Source organism: Danio aesculapii, chromosome 24 (assembly GCF_903798145.1).
Source record: "Danio aesculapii chromosome 24, fDanAes4.1, whole genome shotgun sequence".
In the NCBI taxonomy this organism is placed as follows: domain Eukaryota; kingdom Metazoa; phylum Chordata; class Actinopteri; order Cypriniformes; family Danionidae; genus Danio; species Danio aesculapii.
Window position 1 is genome coordinate 19,610,516 of NC_079458.1, and position 24,897 is coordinate 19,635,412.

Genomic DNA, 24,897 nt, shown 5'->3' on the forward strand with positions numbered 1-24,897 from the left:
ATGTGATGTGAGTGTAATGCATGACGCTTGTGAAGATCTGGATCTTTGTAGCTATAGTGACTGTTCTGTATGCGTGTGTATATGCTGTTTGCACATAAGCGGGGTTGTATGATCATGTGTTGAATGACTGCGCTATATCTGATCTTTCCTCGCACGTACACACACATAGAAAACTTCTTTCTTCTGCCCCAGTTCTGTCATGCTGCCTGTGAAGTTCCTGCACATCGATGGGGGAAAAGGAAAAGAAACTATTCTGATGGTGTCAACTGGCCCCATTTTACAGCGTTTAGCACAGTGCCTGTGAAACCTGTTTCCCCACCACTCCGTACGGCACATGAGTGGCATTTCATTTGAACTGAGAATCGCAAGTTTTAATTAATCAAAAAGCACAAAGCTTATCTTATCAGCTGATGGTTTTCTTTTTGATTACGGGCCGGTGAGTAGGAAGACTGATCCTCAGGAGGAACAGGCCCCAAACTGCAGGCAGACTGATGCTTATCGCTCTGTTTGTGGAGCCAGGAGAGAGCATCTGCCCTCAAGCAGTGCCGGCCCTCAGGTTAAGGGCTTTAGACACCAACAACCCTCCGAATCCCTCCTGTGGTTCTTCTTATCACCATCAAATGCAATCTTGCGGAGATAAAAGACATTTGTTTAGAGCCTGTGTTTATCAAAAGCTGCCATACTTTGTGATGGATTCTGAGATTGAAAATATTTAGCTTTTATTCTATTCAAAAACAGAAATTACCATGAAAGGTGTGTGGTGGGTTGTGTTTATTAACTAACAGGATACAAACTAGCCTATCCAATTTAAAAACAACATTGTTAAGGTTTCCAAGACATCACTGTGGTTGCTAGGGTGTTTGGTGGTTGCTAAATGGTAAGCTAAGTCTTTAAGAAAATCTAGGTCAAGTTTGTTTTAGTCTTTTCCTTCTTCTGATGGTTCTATTATATCAGTGTTTCTCAACCACGATCCTGGAGGACCACCAGCACTGCATGTTTTGGATGTCTCTTTTGTCTGTCACACCTATTACAGGTCTTTCAGTCTCTGCTAATTAGATGATGATCTGAATCAGGTGTGTTTGGTTAAGGAGACATGGAAAATGTGCAGGGCTGGTGGTCCTCCAGTTGAGAAACACTGTATTATATCATCTTATAAAATCTATACATACATGAATGTAAAATGACCTGTTTATTTGATAACTTATACATAAATACATGTGACTAATTTTAAGCAATTTAATACATTTGACCAATTTTGTCAAAATAATGTATATTATTTATATTGTTAATGTATGCTTTTTTTAGATATACAATTTTAAAAAGCCATTTAATATTTATTACATAATAATGTCTGTTTGCTATTAATATTGTTGAATATTGTTAAATATTTCCTCTGGACTTTAATGGAAAAGTTCTTATTGGTTCTTGATAAAATGTTCTGCCTATTCAAGTTTCTGAAGGAAAATAATTATTGTTGAATGTTTCTTTAGATCAGGGGTGCCCAAACTTTTTCCTATAAAGGGCCAAAAAGCACACTTTATTGAGGGCAATGGGCCTAATATATTCCAAATCGGGTATATTAAATTTACCATGAGTATTTTTCTAATTTATTCAATAATATTTAAAAATAACTAGAAAATGTTGCTTTAAATCATATTGACTAATGCAGTATAAGTTTTAACATTTTATAATGAACTTATTACAGCAAAACGTAAACGATCTTAAGTTCAATGCTGAATACACTAGTCAATCTTACACTGATTTGCTGACAGATGTCTTGTGCAGTTTGCTGACAGTATTTACATTTTAAAAGTCTGATTCCTTTACGGTATTTAATTAAATTGTTTAATTTCAGTTGCAAAGGGTTACGTTAAATTCGAAATGATGATCACTGTCACTCTGTCAGAGGCATTCACCCCAGTCACCTCCCCATCATTCTCCCTCTCTTTTCAGAAGGGATGGCTGGCCAAATCAAAGGTTGCTATGGGCCAACTTTGGCCCGCGAGCCCTACTTTGGGCATCTCTGCTTTAGATCATCAAAAACCCAAAACCCTTTAAGTACAGCCAAATCTTTCTGTCAAACTTCTTCACTATCAATAAAAATGATCGATTCAAGTAGTTCTCACCCAGAGAAACATACACACAGGCATTCACAGTTGTAAACTCCCACCACCTCTCCACACCCATTGTGTCAGAGGAAAAAACCCAATAATGGAAACCATTTTCCCTGTAACATTTCCTGGAAAGGCATTTGTTTCACTTTAACCTCTGTGAGTTAGAGATGTTCGCAGTAATGGTGCACGTCTGACAGTGTACAATGTATAAGTCAGATTTCACAGCATACTGTAAAACACAAGTGTGAAACTCATCCTCATATTCTCTCTTTTTCCACAGGGAGTTCGGCTGGAGAGATCCTGAATTACCTGAAGTCATTCAGATGCTGCAGCACCAGTTTCCCTCAGTTCAGTCCAATGCGGCGGCATATTTGCAACATCTATGCTTCGGAGACAACAAGATTAAAGCTGAGGTAAATACAACATTATATATGGCTGGTATTCACCTTATTCTCCGCGTACGAGTGGGCGCAGCAATTTGAATCATTTTGGCTCGAAACTTACGGTCTTATTCACTCCCATTCATTTTTAAACATTAAAAACAGCTCGTTTTGCTGCTTGGTGTTGCAAACTGATATTTTCTTATTATATTATTGTACTTTGTCTGTAACACTTGTTTTTAGAGTAAGTAGTTTGACCGTTTTTTGCTGTTTATTATTCCTAGTCATTTCTCCCACAGGCAACTGAATCGGAAGTTCTAAAACAATCGCAAAAACGCGTGCACTTCCGCATTGAAGAATAAGGTCAATAGCACTTGCTGTTAAAGGGATAGTTTGGCCAAAAAAAAAACAAGAAAATTTCAGTATTTCGCTTAGGATTGTTTGCAGAGGTTGTGCATTAAAGGTTATAATGTTGTAAATAATGCTCAACTTCTTGCACAGATTGACTCTTCGCTTTATAAGATTATAGGACCTCAGTCTATCAGCAGGATCAAATGATATTAGGGTATTTTTACACTGAAAAAAATTTATTATTTACTTCACTTTTAAAAAATGAGTAAACCCATTGATTTTTTTTTATAATTATACACAGTTATAAAAGTGAATAGCTAATTCATAATTGCACAAGTAATTAATTGGTCACACTTTAATGTACATTTCACGCTATTAACAACCCATTAACTATAACTAAGACTTTTAGATTAGATCAATAAACTACTAATTAGCTTATTAATAGATTGGTAAAGTAGTAGTAAAGTAGTAGTTGGGTTTAGGTATTGGGTTGGATTAGGGATGTTAACTAAGATTGCACTTTATAAATGCTAATAAACCGATGATATCTTAATAATAGGTAATAAGGCAGCAGTAAATGGTCTTAATTGTTATATAAAATAAAGTGAAAGTCAAATAGTCTTATTTTACATTTCTGTATATATATTTTTCAAATCTTTAAAGGGCACATAGTTTACCCCTTTTTAAAGATTAAACATTAATATGATGGTTCTTCTGAGTGGGCCAGTTTAGCTTCAGTTCGAAACACAATTCAGATTTTTTTATTATAATGTGTTAAAAAGTGTCATTTTGGGGAAGTGTACACAGGTTGCTGTTATAGGGGTGTGTTGTTTCACATGAAAATTAGTTTCGATTCCTGCCCAACGTAACAAGGGGGCGGAGCCAATAGCTCCCCGCTCCGTGTTTGGCAACAGACAGGCAGACAGAGAGAAGCAACATTAGTGAGAGGATCAGCATTCAGCCGTACATGTACGACTCGGACACAGACCAAGCAGAGAGTACAAAATCATTTGTGTCTTTGAATAGTTTTACAGCCAACTGCTAGTTTAAAGTTCCAAGCATGTACACCGAGACTAATTACCACGAACACTGAATTAACAAATTAATTGTGTTTATATCAACCCAATATGACCGTCTATACACTATACCTACCTTCCGCTGTTACCAGTTCGCCCAATGGCTCACCACATATGTCGGCAGACTAGAGTTGCAGAGAGGAGTTGACCGCGATGACTGGGTTTAAATCTGGTGAAAAACAGTTTCAGAAAGCAGGTTAAAGAAAAGGCAAAAAATAAAATAAACGAGTAAATTGCAGAGCGAGAATGTGGTAAGATCTGATAACGTAAAAATCAGGTGGCCTCGAGGGCTTTTCTTGTTTTTAATTGCTTTTGAAAACACTATCGGTTGGGTTTAGGAAAGGGGGTAGATGGGGAGATCAGTCGGTTGGTCAGTCGGTCAGTCAGTCAGTCAGTTGACAGCGGCCTCTGGTGGATTTACAAGAGAAGAGCAGGCGTGAATGGCACTCGCAAGAAAAATTTGAGATCTAAAAAAAGCATACACAGCGGCCTCTGATTGATTTGCAAATATTCCTAGATTCCTAAGACATATTTCACGCTCTCAAGAAATGTATACAGGGGTACGTATCAATAATGAGCCTGGGTTGACTTCATGAATCATGAAAGTTTGTCTGAAATATCTTCTTTAATGTTCAACTGAAGAAAAAAAGTTGCCGAAGAGCCTGACGGTGCATAAATTAACAACAAATTTTTTTAGGGGTGAACAATCCCTTTAATGATCAGTACATGTACTTGCTTACTGAAGCACATTTGAGGACGATGCAAAGGGAAATCTGTTCGGAAAGCATTTTTCTAAAAGGTAATTAGGCTTGGAAGAGCCTACCATCTGCCATGGGATCTTAATGTTGGACTTTTCCATTTTGTAATGGAAAAAAATTTGGGATATTAAAAGCGTATGTTCCCTTGGGGGAAAATCTTGTTGTGAAATACCTACCCTAAAGATTTTTATTTTTAACTGTTGTTGCACGCAGTTAATTCTTGCATGTACAGTCGACAAATAATTCACCCCTTTATTGAAATTTGATGGCAGGTCTCTGATGGTACATTCCCAAGCAGTGAGTTTTTCGAATTATAAAGAGCGCCTTGGATTGCACCAGTAATTAAGCACTAATAGCACAGCCAAACAATGCACGGAAAGCTGCGTATTGACAGCCATTCTCCACACAGCAGCTCTATAATTGTATCCCAGAGGCTTAAGACAGACTTGGAGGATGAGGAAATTAAATTTGGAGAATAAATCTGCAGGAACAACACAGCAACAGAGGGAGAGACGAGCTAGCCGACAAACTTTTAAATGATATTTAATGAAAAAAAAACACACACAAACAGTAAGAGCCAAATTACTTTATCCAGCATGTGCTCCATTTCAAACCAACATTTTTATGCATCCGAAAAATGTCTTATTTATTGAGAAAAGACACTAAATGAATCCTCCTGTTTTCTTTAATCCACCTCTTCATCAGTTTCACCACACTCTGAAGTTAACTTGCTTTTTGCCGTCCTCATAAAGAATTTGGAGCAATGTTGCATGTTAGCTTGATTGATTAGATTTGCTTCTATATATTCAGCTGCTTTATGGAGTACATTATTTTTAATTAACCTGTTTTCCAAAATCATAATAAGAGACATTATAACGATACCTTTTAAGATCTTAAGTTTATTCATTTTATATATATATATATATATTTTTTTTAGAATGTTTTGCATTCAATTTAATATTATTTATTTCATAGTAATATCATTGTAACCACGTAATTTAAGTAATGTACATGTTATTTATTTCTTTATATTCATGATTTAATAAAAATAATTAAATGAAAATGAGATAAAACAGTTTGTTATTATTATTATTGTTGTTGTTATTATTATTATTATTATTATTATTATTATTATTATTATTATATATTTTTATTTCTATATTTTTTATTTATTCATTCATTCATTTTCTGGCTTAGTCCCTTTATTCATCTGGGGTCGCCACAGTGGAATGAACCGCTAACTTATCCAGCATATGTTTTACACAGCGGATGCCCTTCCTGCTGTAACTCAGCACTGGGAACATCCATACACACTCATTCACACACATACGCTACGGCCAATTTAGCTTATTTAATTCACCTATACTACATGTCATTGGACTGTCTTTTAACCGGAGCACCTGGAGGAAACCCATGCAAACATGGGGAGAACATGCAAACTTCGAACCAGCAACATTCTTGCTGTAAGGTGACAGTGCTAACCACTGTGCCACCGTGTCATCATTATTATTATTAATAATAAATACTTTCTTTAATATTTTATTAATAAAGATTTGGACTAAACAAGAATGTTGACATTACAAAAGTGTATTTATTTTGCTCCATATTAAGCATTTAGAATAGTTTCCCTCCAGTCCATGACCCAATCAGGGGTTCGTTTCCCAAACAGCAACATAACTCGCGACTGAACTATCATTGTGCAATGCATCGTTTGGGAAAAGAACTAGACTTTTTTCTCAAAAACATAGTTGCTTTGTCACAGATCCATTGTTTGAAGGACGTTATTTATAATGGTAAATGTCCTAATGTCCCAACGCTCTATACAGGGTGGTGTAACAACATCTTTTGAGGAAAAAAAATATTTTAATGCAAATAATATTATTTCAAGAGTTCCCACTTAGATATGCTTGGCGTATAAAGCAGGTTTGGCATGCTGTCCCGGGAGAGAACCCTGAGCTCGGAAATATTTAAGCCCAGGGCTCCCGCCCGGTCAATAAGCATATTAGGAGATCCGAGATCAGGTAGATCTCGAGAGCTCACCCTTTAGAAAAGGGAGGAAAAGGAGGAGATGGGGTGGAAGGGGGGATTCTTCCAAACGAAGATAGAAACAGTAGGGTGAAAATGATCCATTTATAGTAAACTAGGATCACTCTGATTGGATTATTACTGATTACAGATAAGTGGCCAGACGTGCTCAATTATATCACATGCTCCTCTCGAAATTAGTTTATGAAACTTCACTTTACATGCACACATTTTTTTTTATCCAATATTGGGCTAATTTTGGTAAAAGCATGAACTCGTTTTCCATATTAATTGAAATATGTGTTAACAGGACTATGTTTCTTTTACAAATATTATGAATATTCCATATTTTCTTCTAAAACATAAATCCACTCAGCAAACACGTATTCTAATCTCATATATAAATCATATTAATCTTTAATGGTTGTAATTTACAGTAGGCTAGTTATTAAGAAATAAAAAACAAATCCTAATTAACAATAATAATTGTTATTATTAGTAGTAATATTAATATTAATATTAATTAGTAGTAATTGTTATTATTAGTAATAATATTAATACTTAATTATTATTTTATTATAATCTTAGTATTCATTTATTATTATTATTATTATTATTATTATTATTATTATTATTATTATTACGCAGGATATTGTTTATTTATTTATTTATTTGTTTGTTTGTTTATTTATTTATTTATTTATTTGAAAAGTCTACTGTTACAACTGTGACACGTTCAAACCACTGCAGAAATGTTCTAACCAATAAGTCCATATTATATACATAGGCTACAGATATAATTCCTAATAAATAACCTTCTATAAATTTAAACCTTTCACGCACTGTATGCTACATATTTAGTTTTTTTTACAAGCTTTGGAGATGTAACATAAATTCTGCTTTTAAATAATAGGTCACCTATAGCTTTTGTCATGAGTCATGGCTGCGTTCAAAATGGCATAAATGTTTTTAAAGTGCACTACGAAGGCAACGCAATTGTCATTGAGAATCAGTTGAGAATCCTTCAACTTTATGCAAATGAAGGAGTGACAGCCAATCTTGAGCAACAGCCAATAGGAGCACCAGTAGAGTCTACGTGATTTTTTCAGCTCGCTCAGAGGCCAGTTGTATTCATGCTGTGTAGACATACACAGGACTGCATTTGCAGCAGGTCGCCTCCCAAAGCGACTGGCAGCTACAAAGTCACTGCTAGTTTGCATGAGGCATAAGATAAATTACTTTAATGTTTTTTTGTTGTTGTTTGTTTGTTTGTTTGTTTTTTATTTTTAAATCATTCCAAGTTTAAATGTTGGAACATTCAAAAGGAATAGGGGAAATAGGGAACACAACCGTTAACTATGCTTCTAACTACAGCTCTAGAGGTATAGTTGCAAGCGTACAAGTTTACAATGCAGTTTGCGAATGTTCAATGGAACGATGGATGTTTGTAACGACGAAACTTGCGACCTTACTTGATTAATGATAGTTTTCAGAAATGCACCCCAGGGCAGATATGTGGCCCACCTTTGGGTCGTGAACCACCAGTTAAAAACCACCAATATTTTCCATTCCACAACCACCATATCAAAGGTCTCCAGAAAGTTGATTGTTTATCATTCAGTACATTATGCACCACATTCTATTGCATTCTATTGCGATGCATTTTATTTTTGTAAACTCTTCATATAATGAGTTTTCCAGTACAGTGGTACTTAAGACTCATTCTCGGTTAGGTTTGGTTTCATATTCAAGGGTTTTGGACCCTGATGCTCTTCACATCTAATTCAGTCTGGAGTGGGACTGGACTTCCAACTTCACTTTTACACAGTATGTGAATAAATAATAATTCAGGAAAGCAATGCATATGGGATGTGGTGTGTGTGGTGGCCTGGGAAAGTACAGTAGTACAGCTAATTAAATGTGACAGTTTTGCAGCAGATGGTGGTGAAACCATGAAGTTATATCTCCTCTGCCATTGTTTTTTTTCTTCAGCATACATACAGTAAATGCTTTCACATTTTTGAATGTATAGTAAAAAATGACACCAGTGAGCAGCTCAATTCAAAAATACATTCTTCCATACAACAACAGAAATCAGTCCAAGGCACTCGAAAAATGTGGAAAATTGAAAAACCCATAAATGCATATACAAACACATACATATTCAACAATATATGATGATAATCTGCAAAGCATCTATAGAAAAACTGTTTTACAAAACTGTTTTTCTATAGATGATTTACAGATTTTACAAAACAGTTTTTCTACAGATGATTTACAGATTATCATCATATATTGTTGAATATCTATGTGTTTGTAAATGCATTCTTGTGTGTACATGTTTATATATGTGTATGTGTATATATATGTATGCACAAGTATATACGTGTGTTCGTATTGGTGTACATATGCCATGTTTAAGCATATTAATCTGTACATACTTGTTTAATAATTTTATATATATATATATATATATATATATATATATATATATATATATATATATATATATATATATATATATATATATATGCAAGTCTTTGTCTGTGTATGTTTATATGTCCTCCTCTATCTATGCTGAATTAATGATGATAACTGACTTTGTCTGTTATATTATTTGAGTGTTGTTGAGATATTTAAATGAGTCATTTGCCAAATGTAGTACTCAAAAGAGACTGTAGATGCACCTGATCACTGTTACGCTTATGAAGGCAGTTCCTTGCTGAAACGCATAGACTTTTTAAGATTTAGCCATGTGAATAAAGGCTTTTTAAATTTTTCACATTTTTCAAGTGCCTTGGACTGATTTCTGTTGTTGTTTTGATGAATCCCTTACCAAAAGAGCACCGATCATATATTTGAGTTACCCTAAGCGCTTTTTGTTTTTGTTTTTTTTACATTCTTCCATGTTCCACAGAAGAAAGAAAGAGGTTTGGAATGACATTAAATGATAACAGATTTTTATTTTGGAGTGAACTATGCCTTTAAAACTTTAAGGGGTTTTAATTAGGGGTGGACATAGTAAGTATGTTTTTGAATCACACAAAACAATTATTCCTTTAAATATTATTACTTATAAAATCAAAATGTTTGGCAACCATTTCTTATTTATATCTATTTGTTTTGGTTTATTTTTGTGGTTTTGATTCACTAAAGAGTCAAAGAGTTCAGAAATGTGACTGCTTCTGATTGTTTTGTGCTTTACATTCAGCAGCAAGAATCATTCATTTGAGAATCAGAATCAAGACACATTTGTTTTTGAATTGGTTTGACTAAAAGAGCTGGCTAATAAAATCCATTGGTTTGAGAATTGTGTAGACCAGGAATAGGGAACCTATGGCTCTTGAGCCACATATGGCTCTTTGACCAAAAATACGTGGCTCATCAGCTGTATTCCTACACTCTCAGAAATAAAGGTACAAGAGCTGTCACTGGGGTGGTACCTTTTCAAAAGGTACAAATTTGTACCTAAAAGGTCCATATTAATACCTCAAGGGTAAATATTAGTACCTAAAAAGTACAACACATAAAAAGTGTTCATCTTAATTTTTTTAGGAACTAATATATACTTTTGAGGTACCAATATGTACCCTTTAAGTACAAGCGTGTACCTTTTGAAAAGGTACCACCCCAGTGACAGCTTGTGTACCTTTATTTCTGAGAGTGTACAATATTATTTTACCGTTTAAAAAACTATAAGCATCACTAAAAATCAGTTTCGTATTGAAAATACAATTACAATTTCCTTTTTATTGTAATTTTTTACAGCAAAATGAAGAAGAACTCAATTAAAAAGGAAGTTTCGACCAATGTGTGTTTGTGGCAATGTGGATAAACTTGAATTGTGACACCAATAAAAGGCAAACAACTTGCATTTCTATGGTAACTTAAATTGAAACAACATTCATGAGTGGTGATGGTTAAAATAAAAAGAATATAAATTGTTCTTTTTTTCATTCAAGGACTTGCGCAAGATGTGATTCTTCATATTTGTTTATTTTTGAGTTGGACATAAATTAAGGTTCTAAACCTGTATTATTTTTAGAAATATGAATAATAATATAATATTAGTAGTGTTTAGTAATTTATAGTAATACAGTAGGAAATGCATTTTTAAAGAGGCAATTTGAGATATATATACAGCCAAATGGCTCTTTAAAAAATTAATTTGCTAAAAAAATCACAAATGGCTCTTTGCTAAAAAGGTTCCCAATTCCTGGTTTAGACCAAACACAATGTACACTGTAAAAATATACTAGTTTCTTTTAAACTGAGTAAACCCATTGCTTTTAAAGCGATTATTTGATTTACTTAAAGTGAGTGTAGCCTTAAAATTATGAAGTAAATTCATAATATGCATAATTACAAAAATTAAGTCAACTGAACCGTTCCAAGATTTAGGCTCAATCCCAATTCCACCCCTTAGCCCTTCCCTTTACCCCTACTCCTTGTTTTGCGCATTGCAGTGTCCCAATTCTCTTTAGCTTGAAGGTGTAGGGCTAAGGGGAAGTGCTAGATACCCCTTCAAACAGAGATTTTTCAGGACCACACTCGAAACCAAGGGTTAAAAAAATACCCCATCTTCAGCGACAGCATGGCTGCACACAGAAGTCAAGAGATGCACAAATAAGTATTTTTGAATATATTCTGTATATTTTGAATTTTTACAACAAACAAGCACATGTTTTAATACATTTATACTGTAACTGCGTTTTTGTTTTACCATCATGCTTTTTAAAAAGAGCGCTAAAATAAAAACCGCTTAATTTCCCTCTCTATAATCCATAATAATAACTCCTGTATAGCAGTCCCACAACATTCTGACACTCAATGGCACACGAATACCCTGTCAGAAAAGTCTCACGGTGTAAATGCACAGTACAGTTACGATCTTATTGCCACATTATATCGATATGATAACATGATATTGTTGCCTTCAGTGATTTCCTGAAGATAAATACCAAAAAATAACGCAACTGGAATCAATACAGCAGTCGCGATCGTTGATCTCATATGAAGCAAGAGATCACGATGACATATGATGACGTGTGCAGGTGCTTTAGTGCTGTTTCATTCTTAGGGGTACATTTTGAAGCACTTCCCCTTTACACTCTGTTTCAAGGCCTAAGAGGAAGGGGAAGGGGTACAAAAATAGAACAGTGATTGGGCTTTACTCACTGTTTCAAGAAAAGGCAACTTAGGGTGCACTCGCACTAGGCTATCCAAACCGTGCCCAGGCACGTTTCCAGGTTTGACAAGTGCGAGTACTCTCAGGCGTGGTTCAGTTGGCCGGCTCTGGCATGGTTGGAAGAGGTGTGCCATAGCGTGGTTTGTCTGGGCTTTGACGCGGCACGCTTGTAGTGTGAGTGCAAAGTGCACTTGAGCCCGAAACTGAAGACATGACATCACTTTTAAGAGACATTCATATGGATTGATTAATCATTCTTACTTTTCAATGCACACAAACTGTCAGTTTATTAAAGATACAAACTCCTTGCTGCAAGTCAGCTGCACCTTCAGCAAACCTCCAAATACATGCAGCACAATGACTTTATGATCATTTATGAGCGTCAAAAGTAGTGGATCTGTTTTGCAAAAGATTTGACTGCGTGACACTGAATCCCAAACGACTAAAAATAAAATATAACAAATTAACTAAAGCAATGTCCACTGTACTTAGCAAGAGCACTTCTCTTCCTGTTAAACTGAACAGTTGCATCATCGATGATGTAAGTTTGCTTCGGCTCGAAAAATAAAATGCAATGTGAGTGTAGGTCGTCAGGGGAGAGGGGAGGGGAACAAGCACACATTCAAGGCCACTGTACCTAGTGGAAGTATGCACGTATTGCTTTTAACACAACAGGTTTACTCACTTTTTTAAATAAAGTAACTAACAACTTTTTATAGTATATGATTTTGATTAACCACAGTGTAAAAAAAATGCACAGTTGATTCATGTTTTCCCAACACAAATTGATAAAGTTAATTTAACAAATTTAAGTAGACTGAACATAAAACAAGTAAGTTGTCACAAACAAATCTCAACAATTGTGTTGTTTCAGTAGTTTGAACATTTGAAATATTTTTTTGAGCGCAAGAAACAATTGTCCGAATAACCAGAAACTCAAGCATCATTTTTTGGGAGTCATTTACACAAGCTTCACTCAGAAGAATCATAAGACTCATTGATATGTAAATTGGTTGGACTTTATTTATATGGTTTTGATTCAGTCAGATTATTCTTGTGGGGCACGAAACACTATGAGAGTGCTTTATTACAGTATTCTGTCTTCGCCAAACTTAATTTGTCATCCGTACATCATCTTCTCCAAATACGTCACATTACAGAAGTAAAATAGATTGCAAATGCCATTTCATACTGACAGAGGTTTTTTGTAAGACAGATGCAAATGAACTTTAGCCAGACAGGAACTAGCTCACACACAAACACACACACACACACTGAAGCGGTAGAGAGGAGAAGGGCTATCAGATGACAGAGCAGTATCTCCCGCATGCAGCAGAGGTGAGCTGAATACTGATGAGTGCAGCATTTCAGCCAGACAGCCCGAGCTCTGATGTTTATGGTCTTCCTGCTGAACCACTGGCCAAGTGCAAAGGCAGCTCTTTCTCGTCCTCAGCTGGCCACTATTTATAGCACGCGGCTCCAGCAAAGCAGCCCAGGTCTGTCTCCTGTGCAACCCACCTCTGGCTAAAGTTCAGCTTTATCAGCCCTTTTGAGGGGGGAAAATCTAATCCGTCAATATCCATTTGCACATGCACTGTAGAGTCGAGAGCAAGCACTTCCGCACAGCTCGCTCATGCCTCTAATTGAATATCTCAGCATCTCCACTGCTTCAGGACCACGCTAAAGTGCCTCTATTATGCTGTTTTAAAGGTTCTGCATCCATTGAATTTTTTATTTATTTTTTATTTTTTGGCCAAAAAAACATCTGTTCTTTTCTCAACGTGTCTAAAATGGTTTGTTCAAGGATCCGATTGCTCTACACCTCGCCGTTCACAGAATCTGTTTTGCTTTGATTGGTCAAGTAACCCAGTCTGTTGTGATTGGTCAACCCCTTATTATAGTGTGTGTTTGAAACCAAATGTCTATAACAAAGTCAGAATTTCACTTCAGCACTTGTATACACAGGGACATGAACCGTAAAATAAACTCAATTTTACAGCATTGATTAAAACTTGCATGGAATATATGGAAGAGTGTTTCCAAGAGAAAAAAAAGAAGTTTTTTTTTGTTATTTTAGCTTTTATCTTAATTCTGACTTTTCATGGCCAATTTAGAGAGAAAAGTGTTAACATACTGTGAGATTGCTAGGAGTTGCAGTAGTTGCAAAGTTGTGTGTTTACATCTTGCTGTTTGTAATTTTGATTATTTCTTGTAAGTTTTTAGGCTTTCGGGATATACACTCACTTTATTAGGTACACCTGTTCAACTGCCCGCTAACGCACATTTCTAATCAGCCAATCACACGGCAGAAACTCAATGCATTTAGGCATGTAGACATGGTCAAGATGATTTGTTGCAGTTTAAACTGAGCAACAGAATGGGGAAGAAAGGTGATTTAAGTGACTTTGAACGTGGCATGGTTTTTGGTGCCAGAAGGGCTGGTCTGAGTATTTCAGAAACTGCAGATCTACTGGTATTTTCATGCGCAACCATCTCTAGGGTTTACAGATAATGGTCTGAAAAAGAGAAAATATCCAGTGAGTGGCAGTTCTGTGAACGCAAACACCTTGCTGTTGCCAGAAGTCAGAGGAGAATGGCCAGACTAGCTGATAGAAAGGCAACAGTAATTCAAATAACCACTCGTTAAAACGGAGGTATGGGGAAGAGCATATCTAAACGCATAACACATTAAAGCTTGAGGCAGATGGGCTACAGCACCAGAAGACCACACCGGGTGCCAGTCATGTCAGCTAAGAACAGGGAACTGAGTCTACAATTCCCACAGACTCACCAAAATTAGACAATAAAAGATTGAAAAAACGTTGCCTGGTCTGATGAGTCTCAATTTCTGCTGCGACATTCAAATGGTAGGGTCACAATTTGGCATCAACAACATAAAAGCGTGGAGTTCAGGCTAGTGGTGGTGGTGTAATAGTGTGGAGGATATTTTCTTGGCACACTTTGGGTTCATTAGTACCAATTGAACATCGTATCAACACCATAGCCTACCTGAGGAGTATTGTTGCTGACCATGTCCATCCTTTTATGACCACAGTGTACCCATCTTCTGATGGCTACTTTTAACAGGATAACGCACCATGTCATAAAGCACGGATCATCTCAGATTGGTTACTTGAACATGACAATGAGTTCACTGTACTCAAATGGCCTCCACAATCACCAGAACTCAATCCGATAAAGCTTGGGATGTGGTGGAATGGGAGATTCGCATCATGGATGTGCAGCCGACGAATCTGCAGCGACTGCATGATGCTATCATGTCAATATGGAACAAAATCTTTGAGGAATATTTCCAGTACCTTGTTGAATGAATGCCACAAATGATTAAGGCAGTTCTGAAGCCAAAAGGGGGTCCAACCTGGAACTATTCAGGTGTACCTAACAAAGTGACCGGTGAGTGTATGAGACAGAAAAACTTTATTAAAATTGTTAACATCAAATTGATAAATACAAAGTGAAAATGTCTAGATAAAATTCATAAAAACATAAGAGTTTCTGTTGCTATCTGTTTAGATTTAATTGTTTTACAATTATGATAAAAGAGCCATAGTTGCTAAATGTTTATTCACAATTGTGAGATATAAACAAGTCTCAAAAAAAGTCTCAAAAAACTCAGAATTGCTATGAAAAAATTCTGTCTCAAACTTCTGATTTTATTTTTTCTTCTCAGATTTGAGTCTTTGTATTTATAGAATTTTAGTTATTAGAGTGATTCTCATAACTACACTTTTCTTCTTCAAACTGCAAGATGTAAATTGTTAATGCAAAGCATTTTAGATTCTGAAAAGAAATAAAACAGTATTTGAGGAAAAAAGTCTGAATGGTGAGACTGTGAGATGTTTTTTTCTTGACAGAGCATATCAACATCCCCTCAGTTCCTGCTTTTTAATCCTCTGATGTTTTGTTGCTTGCAAACATCTGTAGCTTCCAAGCATCCTGCAATCACAATAATTAATTATACTTCCTCTATATAATGTTGCGTGTACTGGGGCTGCGTTCTCACATCTGAGCACATGAATGAAGCGCAGACTTTTATGTTAACCACATGTCTGTCTGTCTCTCGGGATGAGCTGTGCCTGTTTTACTGTCAGGTGTTGTTTGAATATGCATGCTGTACAAGCAGCACAATCTAACCAGTGTAGTTAAATGTATATTTTCTACATTTTAAAGTAAACCAAAATTGGCCAATATATAATTTTGATAATTTGCCCTTTTTGGTACATTTTCTGAAATGTATTTAAAATAATATATAAAAATATATGTTTGTCTAAATATTTTAAAAGAACATTCATTCACATAATACTGGAAGGAAAGTTTATTTGAGGTTGAAATTAATAAACATAATTAAAAATCTTGTATATGGGCATTGAATATATTTATCTTACACTAAGCTAGTTTAGAATGCAATTCTTCATTTGTTTATTTTTAATAATGGACAATTATTATGCACAATGTTTTGTTTTTCTTGCTAATCAATTTTGCTATATATTATGGTTTATATAAAATTTATACATTTCAACATTTAATGTATTTTTTATCTGAAAAAATAAATATTTGAGCCTCACAGTTACAAAGTATAGCAAAAATATTTTAAATGCATTTTTTTTTTATCATATAGGGAGAAAGCAGATCAGAAAAATCTATGGAAAAAAAACTGCTAGATTACTCACAGAAGATCAGAATATCTAGGTTAAGTAGGACAATTCTAATAACCAATTCACACACGGCGTCAGCATCAATGCTCCCCATACACTTTGAATGGGTGACATCAAGCTTTGCTGAACTGAATTGTGGATCCGTCTGCCCTGCGTTAGCCGCGTCGCTCGCTGCAGAAGTTGTGAATTTCTCAAATTTTCAAGCACCAACAGAAGTGTCAGCCAATCTCTTCGCTTTATGCACATTCCCCAGCTCAAACACTTACCAATTGTGGTCTAATTTCATTAGCAGACAATGCTATGACGATCGCATTTATGTGAATCGGGCGTAAGGGCCCAAGGCACTTTTGAGATACCCCAGAGTTACTATTACGAGGCCCAGTACCAGGAAGCCAACCCCCGACCCACATATCCCCACAACTCTTTACTTTTGTCAGTGACACCAGCACCCACAATGCCTCACTTTCCCTCTTCAGTTTTGTCCGCAGCCCCACTGCAAAATATATATATTTAACACACACTACCAGTCAAAAGTTTGGGGTCAGTTTTTTTTTTTTTTTTAAGAAAATGATTCTGTTGATCAAGGCAGCATTTATTAAATGTAAAAAAAAACAGTTAAATTGTTAAATATTTATAAAAAAAATTTAATAATTGCTTATTGTATGTAGTTTTAAATTAAACGATTATTCCAGTTAGTATTGCTTTTAGTATTACTAATGCCATTATTATTAATAATAATATAAATAATAATAATATTTACAAAAATAATTAATCGAGTGATTTCTGAAGGATCATGTGACTCTGAAGACTGAAGTAATGAAGCTGAATATTCATCTATAAAATCACTGGAATAAATCTTTTAATTAAATTATAAACTACTTTTGAACAGTTATTTTATAGTGCAATAACATTCACAATTTTACAATTTGTTCTGTATTTTTGATTAAATAAATGCAGTTTTTGTAAACAGGAGAAGCTTATTTTAAAACATTTAAAAGTCCTATACTGACCCCAAACTTTTGACCGGTCGTGTTAATATATTTTCTATATAAAAAAGTGTAAAAATAAACAAAAAAACACAGCCAAATTAGAATAGCTGTATATAATTTGTACAGCTGGCCACAATATAAATTTCTGTTACTCTAAATAATTTTCTTTTCTTTAAACACTGCCTTGAAAATATAGAAATTCATTAGATTTACTCAGTTTTTTAAGATTAGTGTTTGAAACAGTTTATATGGGCTAAATTCAATCAAACAAATGAATTTGATAGTGCAAAATTTTGTTTGTTTAAATTCAGGCACCACAGTGGTGCAGTGAGTAGCACAATCGCCTCACAGCAAGAAGGTCGCTGGTTTGACCACCGGCTAGGTCAGTTGGTGTTTCTGTGTGGAGTTTGCATGTTCTCCTCATGTTTGCGTGGGTTTCCTCTGGGTGCTCCGAGTTTCCCCCCTACAAGTCCAAAAACATGGTATATAGGTGATTTGTGCAAGCTAAATTGTCTGTAGTGTATGTGTGTGAATGAGTGTGTATAAGTGTTTCCCGGTGATGGGTTGTAGCTGGAAGGGCATCCGCTGTGTAAAACATATGCTGGATAAATTGGTGGTTCATTCTGCTGTGGCAACCCCAGATTAATAAAGGGACTAAAACGAAAAGAAAATGAATGATGTTTAAATTCATCCCAAAAAAATTGTTTACCTTAAAAAAATGTGTAAATCCAATAAATGTTTTGGGTTTTTTTTCAGTGTGTATACTTTAGATCTCTGTTCAAGTCTATTCTAATCTTGGAAACACATTTAGAAATATTTTGTTAAATAGAAGTTAAAATCAATATATTTTCGATTGCAATTATATATTTTATTGAGCCTCATGGTTATAAAATATATTTAGCATAAATATAAAATATATTTTAACCCAAAACAAGTATTTTTTTTTAGAAGAAACAGAATATGTCTTAGACTGGGCTACTAGATCACTCCTCAGCTTCAGACAAAGCATTGTGTTTGTGATGTCCATTGGAGCGGCTGTTGAAGTGAAGGCAGGTTGCTGATCTGTTGTGACGCTGCTGTTCAGAAGCACATCTGGCAGAACTGCTCCGCCGCTCCTCTAAAGCCAATGCAGAAGGGTATTGTGTGTGCCAGTTGGCAGCAGGACAGGAAATTAGAAATTCCTAGTGCAATCGCTTGATGAATCTGCAGACAGACGCAGGTGTGACTCTCTCTTAATAATTTAGCTCAGATGGTTTTATGTCAAATCTTTCAAAATGTTTTGGCTTGGTTTTTATTAGTCTGTAAGAGACCAAACGGTGGCAGAATCAGCCACCAAAGGAAGTTAATGTGAATTAGATGGACAGAAATAAAAGTTTTTTAGTCAGGCTTATGTCATTCAATCTACAAATCTGTATTTTTTTTTTCACTTTAATTCTACCGAGTGTTATTGCTATTGATTTATAGAGAAATAAAATGTAGTAATGTTTTTATTTTCTAGATTTTAACTTTTCATATTTAAATTTAATTATATTCATATAATAATTTTAGTTTAGCTTAGCTTGATTAAAAAAACATTTTAACAGATTTAGTTAGTTATTTTGTTTTACTTTTACTTTTATTTAGTTTACTTTAATTTAATTTAATTTAATTTAATTTAATTTAATTTAATTTAATTTAATTTAATTTAATTTAATTTTATTTTATTTTATTTTATTTTATTTTATTTTATTTTATTTTATTTTATTTTACCAAGTCTTTTTTACTTTACTTTACTTCTATTTTATTTTTATTTTATTTTATTTTATTTTATTTTATTTTATTTTATTTTATTTTATTTTATTTTATTTTATTTTATTTTATTTTATTTTATTTTATTTTATTTTATTTTATTTTATTTTATTTTGCCAAGTCTTTGTCAGTTGGGAAATAATGTCAGTATATGTTCTTCTACATATACAAAAAATAAAATAAAATAAATAATAATAAAAATAAAATGACACTTATCAATTTGCGTTGATTGAGTAAATGTCAATCTGTGTTGTTTTTCAGTGTAGTCAGGAATGCGTGGCTTGTTTAAGTGCAATCTCAGATCCTGGCTGACTTTAATTGACTTTATTGTAGAAAAGCAAAGCCCTGTTGATAGAGATTTACTCACACCTCTCAGTCTGAAGAGTGATTCATTCTCAGACACCCTTTACTATTGATTTTTCAAATACACTGGTTATGGACTCAGCGCCTACTGTTTGTTCATTTATCCTCCAAATGATCTCATGGACTGACGCTAAGCAGTTTCGGTGGGACTTAACACTGAATTCCCTGAGTTTGTCTTTTTTTTTTTCTTTTTTAATTTATGTGAGGCAGCACAACTGAATGTCAGAAGAGAAAGGTCAACTTTCAAATGACTCGCCGGATGTTGAGGCCAAAGCTGTTCTATTCACACTGACCAGATCAATTGAAGTTACATTCAAATGCAGTGTTCAAAATGAGTTCACAATGAGAATATAAATTATTATATCTATCTATCTATCTATCTATCTATCTATCTATCTATCTATCTATCTATCTGTCTGTCTGTCTGTCTGTCTGTCTGTCTGTCTGTCTGTCTGTCTGTCTGTCTGTCTGTCTGTCTGTCTGTCTGTCTGTCTGTCTGTCTGTCTGTCTGTCTGTCTGTCTGTCTGTCTATCTATCTATCTATCTATCTATCTATCTATCTATCTATCTATCTATCTATCTATTTTTTTTTTTTGAGTGCAGACTAAGCCTGTTAATAAGCATGTTGTGTGGACTGTGAACTGGTCTAATGGCAATTTTAACAATGACAGCAATTTTATTAGAATCTTATGGGAAACATTATGTTTGTCGTTAAACTGGGGAAAGAATGAACACACACTGACGTGTGTAAAGAAGTTGGCGGTGAAGTAAGCCTGCACGATAAATCCAAATGTAATTGAAATGTGTGATTGTGTGATTGTCATGTGCATCTTGTCAGAGAAGCACAGCTCTGTGGTCAATAGTAAATCTTCTTCAAAGGCCAGAGGATGCTTTTGCATGGAAACTGCAGATATGTCGCAAAGAAGAGACCCAGGAAATCAAGCAGAGAACTTCCTTTATTGACTACAGAATGATCTCTCGGAGGGACTTACTTCAGACATTCAACAGATGTCATGAAGTGATTTTGCATTAAACTCATGTTATTAGCAGCAACACAAAGCCATATATTACTAAGAAGCTTCTGTCCACAAAATTATTTTTTAAATCATAAACCATTATTATAATATCAGTATAAAAAATTTTAATTTCAGAATTGCACCAATTAAATCATCTGCAATTTTTCGCGTAGCTTGTCAGTGAACTATGGCTCTGTGCAGTAAATTCTGCTTCATCTAAAGCAGCTGCTGGAAATGTACAGCTCATTGCAGAGCCGGTTTACTGACAAAATGTGCATGAAATTGCCATCAATTAATTATGCAGCCATACGATGAAGAGTTGTGTTTTGGTGATGTTTTCTGCAGCAAGAGTTTGTCTTTTAAAAGCTACATGACAGAGTGAATAAGAATGTTTTTTTGTTTTGTTTTTTTAATCCGTCAGCAACATGTTGCTCCTTACCTGCATTCAACAGTCAATTTGCCAGTAATTTTCATGTAGGACAATGAGTTCACTAGTTCATTCATTTGTGCTACTATTCATGTAAATGCAGTTGTTTTACCCTTGTACCCAAACTCACATAGTCTTGAAAATGGGAAAATAACATCCCTCATCATCACGTATCTGTCTGTTTCTCTCAGATACGGAGGCAGGGTGGCATTCAGTTGCTGGTGGATCTGCTGGATCACAGGATGGCTGAAGTTCATAGAAGCGCCTGCGGTGCCCTGCGGAACCTTGTTTACGGCAAGGCCAACGATGATAATAAAATCGCTCTGAAGAACTGTGGAGGAATCCCTGCGCTCGTCCGTCTGCTCCGCAAAACCTCTGATGTGGAAGTTAGAGAACTGGTCACAGGTAAGAACTTCTGCTGGCCCTGACATTACTCTGTCTTCAGTTTGAATATTAATTACTTTTTTCACAGCATTTCATGGTGAAATGGGGTAATAACGAAAAATTGCGCTTAAAGGGATAGTTCACCATAAAAAATGTAGCATTTTTCATGATTCACTTTATTATTTGAGTTTCTTTGTTTAGTTGAACACAGAAAATAATATATTTTGAAAATTGCTGGTAGCTGGCTCCAATTTTTTTTCCTACTATTGAACTCAATGGGTGCATTCTTCAAAATATATTCTTTTGTGTTCAACATAAGTAATAATCTTATAAATATTTAAAACCACATGAGAGACAATAAATGAGGTCATTTTCATGTTTGTATGACTATCCCTTTAAATCAGTGGGTTTTGATTTTAGCAAGAGTTTCTTTTAATTTTAAGTGCACAGACTCTACGCTTAATTGTCTTATGATCTGTTTCGAAGCTTTAATCTCTTTCATTTGAAATTCTTGCTCATTGAGTAATGGACAGTTGATTGATGTTTGACAATTAGAAGACTTCATTTAGTTCCTATTTTAATGTCTCTTTGTTAAGGAAAGGCATTGGTTTTACTGTAGTCATTGCAAGTGCAGTAACCCAAGCTCATGAAAAATACATTCGCAAGGATGATATTATGTTGCTGCTTCTATATTTCATGACAGATAATTTGTGAAATGACCAACGAGTGGTGCTAAACTGCATGGTCAGATTTCTCAGAAACAGATAAAGATGTCTGTGACATTGTTTCATTATGCTTAAATAGTACAAAGATGTAAGAAGCACTGGTAATCTAACAGCTCAAGAAAAGTTGCATCATTTTTGCAAAATTGATACCACATTGATTCCTTTATAACATTTGCAACGTTGAGGCAGTTTTGAAGTAAAATGTCCAATGAATTGGGCTACAAATCTTTAGTTTTCTCCGAAGTACATGTGACTGTGGCAATTTTGTATTTGAAAAGTTAATAACAAAGTAATAAATAAATGTAAACTATGCAAAACAAATGTATGTAAATCATTAATTTCAGTGAGAATTTGCCTTCAAAGCCTCTCTCATATTCTGGTTCTGAACAGCCCAAGCTGTTTCTCATTGCTCTGTGTGAAACGCAGACTGAATGACAACTCAAAACATTAAACTGTTCAATGTTTTGTTAATAAAGGTTTGATGTTGGGGCTTGTAATCAAGGTAGAGACAATTTCATTGATGTAGAAGAGTCATATATTAGGCAGCCTGTTATTACGACATTGAATTTTGCATTGACATTTAAATATATCTGCATAGTTGTCGAATGAGTAGCTAAAAAGTATGTTTTATAGTATAACAGGGTCAATGTTATAGTAATACTGAATTGATACTGAGCAAGTCTACTATGCTGGAAAGCCATATATATGGATATTGATATGTGGTTCAAACCCTAACCTGATTTGGATCAACATCCTTTCCAATCAGCCAATTAGAATTAAGGGATACGTTTATCATTTATGTTAAGTTTAAGCTTAGGGTTAGGTTTGTGCGCTTCTACATGAGTATTATCCAACTATTAATCCCCTCTGATTTTTGGGAAGACTTCACAGTTATGGTTGGGTTTAGGGGTAGGGAACAGGCATGGATCATAGACTCTAAAAGATATGCACATAGAATCTGTGGCATCACCCATAGGTTTCTAAAGAGTGCAAATGAAGCCACAAGTGGGCGTGGCCAACCGACACCATTTTGTTCGCGCGTCATTGCACTGACCAGGGGATACCAAACAAGGGCAAAGAGGCGGAGCGGACCTACAGACACATGCTTGCATTTTGCATTACCTGCGACTCGTTTGTGTTCTGACCACACATGCTTGGTTGTGTACTATATTAATAAAGTGTTTAGTCTTTTAAAACACTGTTGTAACACATTGAGAAATTTCACTTAGAATTTTTCTTATGATGTTTTTCTACAGGAGGAAAACACGAATTACTTTACTTAAGACTTAAAATATAATCTGTGTTAGTAAATGCAAGGCTATTTATGAAATCCAGGCATAACACTGTATGACAACTTTTTAGATGACTGTTCTATAGCCTACAGCTAATCAATCTGTCAGATTCTGGAGTGCATTACAGGTCTAAAGAAAAATATAAATGATAAATGATCTTAAATAAAACAGATACATTTATAGAGATGGTATAAGTGTATAATTTCTCTCACCTGGGAAATGGAGGCCACGTGAATGGTTTGTGAGCACAATTAAGTGCACACAGCATGCCATATCATCTGATAACTGTAAGAAATAATTCCAAAACGTAACTGACTGTGTAAAGCCACATAAAACAAAACAAAAATGCAATGTATTTGCTGAGTTCAGCAGCTAATCAGCCAGAATCAGCTAAGGTAAAGTGGCAGTGAGCAGCAAGACCTAGCTGTCACTCAGGTGGCCACGCCCTTAATTATGCAGACTTAATATAACTTAATATAAACAAAACGGATGAGAAAAAATTCACCCCCTTCACAGTTGTCATGAAGGGTAATATTAGCTATATGAACCAAAATCGTTCTTTGTACCAGGCTGTAAACACTTTTTTTTTCTGCTGTAAAGTTGGGGTCAATAGAAATTTGCTCTATTATGGAGCAAGGACTAGTGGAATTTCGATGAATTGCAGTTTCAGTTACTTCCGTATTTGCTTCACGAGGGAGAGCGGTAGGTTCCTGCTTGGGTGGATTACATTTTCGAACATCATCAAACATTAACATAGATGTTAATACAGGATCACATTGTATTTGGAAAAATCATGACATGCTGGTTCAAACATAAAAATGTAATCATGAATCATGCACTATGCATATAGTGAATCATTACAAGTTTTTGCTTTAGAGAATGACTTGTATTGTACATTTGTGTGACTACTTTAAAGAAATTCCTAATAAACACTGAATACAGTTTTTGTATCAGAGAATATATGCGCCACATGTTCAGTAATAAATATAAATACATGTTTCTTCTGAAATTTAATTTAGTTCCTTGAATAGAGAAAAATTGTTGGATGGTAGATGAATCAGATCTTTAGTGGTTTAAAGTGATATGATGAATTGCAGTTATACTGTTATTTCACACTAACAGGACATATACCTTTCTTCCACAATTGAGAAATATAAATCCCAATAACTTTAGATTTTTATTACCGACACTGAAAATTTTATCACCTTAGAAATGAGAAGCTTTTGTTGTCTATCTTCAAGTAAAATAAAAGTATATCGTAATGTTCACAATCCAAAAAAAAGAATAATCACATTATTTAAAATTGAAAATATGGACTTATATGGTTCTTCGTCTCAAGACCTCA

At 34.8% G+C, this 24,897-nt stretch overlaps 1 protein-coding gene across 1 annotated transcript in view; it reads left to right on the forward strand.

The window, feature by feature from the left end:
* Window positions 1-24,897, forward strand: part of ctnnd2a (catenin (cadherin-associated protein), delta 2a) — a 644,499-nt gene that overhangs the window by 415,759 nt on the left and 203,843 nt on the right. Inside the window, 2 exon segments of the mRNA XM_056450831.1 lie at window positions 2,395-2,527; window positions 21,343-21,556. Of these exon segments, the coding sequence (XP_056306806.1) occupies window positions 2,395-2,527; window positions 21,343-21,556 (347 nt within the window).